Here is a 2,790-nt window from a genome sequence, read left to right on the forward strand (position 1 = left end):
TACAGCTTGAGAATTTTCTCCCCTAGATTTCTCGGTCAGTTTAAGGACATTTGATGCAAGTGTTGTTATTTAAATAGCCACATTTCCCAGAAAGCTCCTGTGTTTTTTGTAACCTCCTCTCTTTTCTAACAGGCCTAATACAAAGTTAGCCTCCCATGTGTGAGTCCTGGAAATAGAACATTCAGCGGATTCTACGTAGTAATTACTACCTGGGGCACCAATAGATACGTATTCTTGGTGCTGTCTGGCAGACCCCTGGAGCCAGGGCTGAAAACACTGACATACTGCTGGCCAGCATCTGTCTTAACTTCCTAGCACCTGAACCTTACCAGTAGTTCAGCATTGTGAACGTTACTCTGGCCCAGGAGGGCATTATTGCCCCAGGTGCATGGGTCTTTGGCATGTTTAGTGCCTCAGCACTGAAATCTGGCTTTGGACCCTTCCTACCCCATGGCTTCTCCAACCTTTCTCTTCCCATTATTGGGCTACCTTACCCTTGACCTCTTCCAGTCTCTACGACCCATCAAACCTTAGGCAGGAATTATTTGAACCTCTCTTCTCATCAACATGGATGTAATGCCAGTTCCCCAGGAGCGAAAACACAATCTGACACCTTGAAGACCTCCCCATCCCACCCGCTGCAGCCCACCTCTCTGGAACACATGCATGCACACACACTCACATACATGCGATGGGCCAGCCTGCTTAACAGCCCTGGTGATAATGTCTGAGTCACGCAGCTTCCTCTGCCTTCTGCCTGAAAAGCATCATCTTCAGCAAAAGTGGTTGGTTGGTACGAGGAAGTAACGTAAGAAAGGATATGATAGGGTTCTTTGATCAATCATGTTTCTGAGAACATCATTATCTTCTATCTGTATTCAAGGCAAGTTCTGATTCCAGTGGAAAGCGGGGCCTCTCAGAGTCGTCCTTGTTTACTCAGATATAGAAGTGATCCACTGTCCTCGTATTCTCTCTTCATATTTACATCATTAAAATTCTACCACAATCCTGTGAGGGAGGAACCACTGTCCCCATTCTCCTGATAAGGACACTGAGCTCGGAAAGACTAATCAAAATGTCCCAAGTCACCCTTCTGGAAAGTTAGGAAGCTGGATTCAAACCAAGGATTCTCAGATTCCAAAGCCCATGCTGCTGTCTCATCAGTCTTTATGCCTGGTCTTGGATTCAGCTTTCTTGCATTTCTTTTGCCTGAGGCCATGTGTTGTTTCATGTTCAGCACCAAAGTCTCCCTAAGCACTGGGGCTCCGCTCTGTCCCAGCAGCTCATCCTTAGAGGATGGAAAGCCCCCGCCGACCCTGACTGAAGTCAGAGTCTGGCTCCCTGCTGATGACGTTTCTCATCACTGCCTGGCTGCCTGGACATCCAAATCCAACCAGGATTTGCCAACCCAGTGCTCTCCTGTCTGATACATTACAGACTCCTGCAGGCCAGATCCCTGCCACAGCTGCTCCCATAAGCTACCAGCTCCTGTTACACACCCTTTGGCTCCAGCTGTCACCCCACCCCAGTGAGCAAGTCAATTTACAAGTCCGGCCCCTCCCAGCCTTCTCCACTGGATCCCACTTCACCAAGCTAAGTCTAGCTCTTTCCTGAGGTGCTTGACTAAATCAATGACTAGCACTTAAGCCTCCCGTGTTTCTTTTTTTGTTTTTTTGTTTTTGTTTTGTTTTGAGACAGGGTCTTGCTCTGTCACCCAGGCTGGAGTGCAGTGGCTCAAACATGGCCTACTGCAGCCTTGACCTCCCAGGCTCAAGCTGTCCTCCCGTCTGAGCCCCCCAAGTAGCTAGGTTACAGGTGCATGCCACCACACCCAGCTAATTTTTGTAGAGATGAGGTCATCATGTTGCCCAGGCTGGTCTCAAACTCCTAAACTCAAGCAATCCTCTGGCCTCAGCCTCCCAAAGTGTTGGGATTACAGGCGTGAGCCACTGTGCCCAGCCAAGCCTCCTATCTTTGTCTCTGTTCATTTGCATCATAAGTTGGATTTCCTCAGAATCCAACTTTGAGACAAGGATTTGAGTCCGAGTAGTTTATTTTAGGGATGACCCAAGGAAATATTACTGAATGAATTACCCATGTGAGTCTATGGGGTTCAGTCCCACTGGAGAACTATGAATGACAGCATAGAGCACATCTCAGAGTCCTGCCACATAAAAAAGGCAAGAAAGCTTGGGGTTTTTCCCTCCCATTGCCACGGTCATTGGTTGAGGGCTGCACCTGCACTTCAGGCTGAAGCCCTCAAGCGGAAAGTTGTGGGTGCTTGCAGTAGGTTGCCCTGTGATATATGGTGATGGTGATGGTGAGTATCTAGGGCTTACAGGCATAGCACAGGCAGCTGTGCTATTAATTTTATTGTTTAAAACAAAGTTACAATAAATAAAAATCAGTAAAAACAGCACTCAAAGCTGCTGCATTGGACATTCTGGAAAGCTTCTGGAGTATCACAAAATTATTACCTGTAGAATTCTTCCGTATCTTATGTTTAGCTCATGAATTGTGCGTCAGAGCCCTATATAACACTGCTCAAGCAAGCCCCCCACCAAAACCTAAGTCCAGATGCATCCAGAATTCTCAGAGGCCTTTCATGTGCTTTTTGCTCTTTTACTAACTCTGAGAATATAGTTCGTCATTTAATATTTAGTGAGCCTTCCCTCCACATGAAAGGGCATGAAGTAGGTGCTATGAAAGAGCACTAAGTATAAAATCTTTCTTTCTTTCTCTTTCCTTCTTTCTTCTTTCTCTCTCTCTCTCTCTCTCTCTCCCCCTCTC

At 46.8% G+C, this 2,790-nt stretch overlaps 1 protein-coding gene across 1 annotated transcript in view; it reads right to left on the reverse strand.

Moving 5' to 3' along the window:
- Nucleotides 1-2,769: 2,769 nt before the first annotated feature.
- LOC105507932 (polyglutamine-binding protein 1-like) overlaps nucleotides 2,770-2,790 on the reverse strand; it is a gene marked incomplete at its 3' end in the record, with an annotated part of 1,223 nt that continues 1,202 nt past the window's right edge. Inside the window, exon 3 of the mRNA XM_011936653.1 lies at nucleotides 2,770-2,782. Coding sequence (XP_011792043.1) covers nucleotides 2,770-2,782 — 13 coding nt within the window. The remainder of the gene's footprint in view (nucleotides 2,783-2,790) is intronic.

The sequence above is a fragment of the Colobus angolensis genome, unplaced genomic scaffold, assembly GCF_000951035.1.
Source record: "Colobus angolensis palliatus isolate OR3802 unplaced genomic scaffold, Cang.pa_1.0 Scaffold155, whole genome shotgun sequence".
NCBI lineage: Eukaryota > Metazoa > Chordata > Mammalia > Primates > Cercopithecidae > Colobus > Colobus angolensis.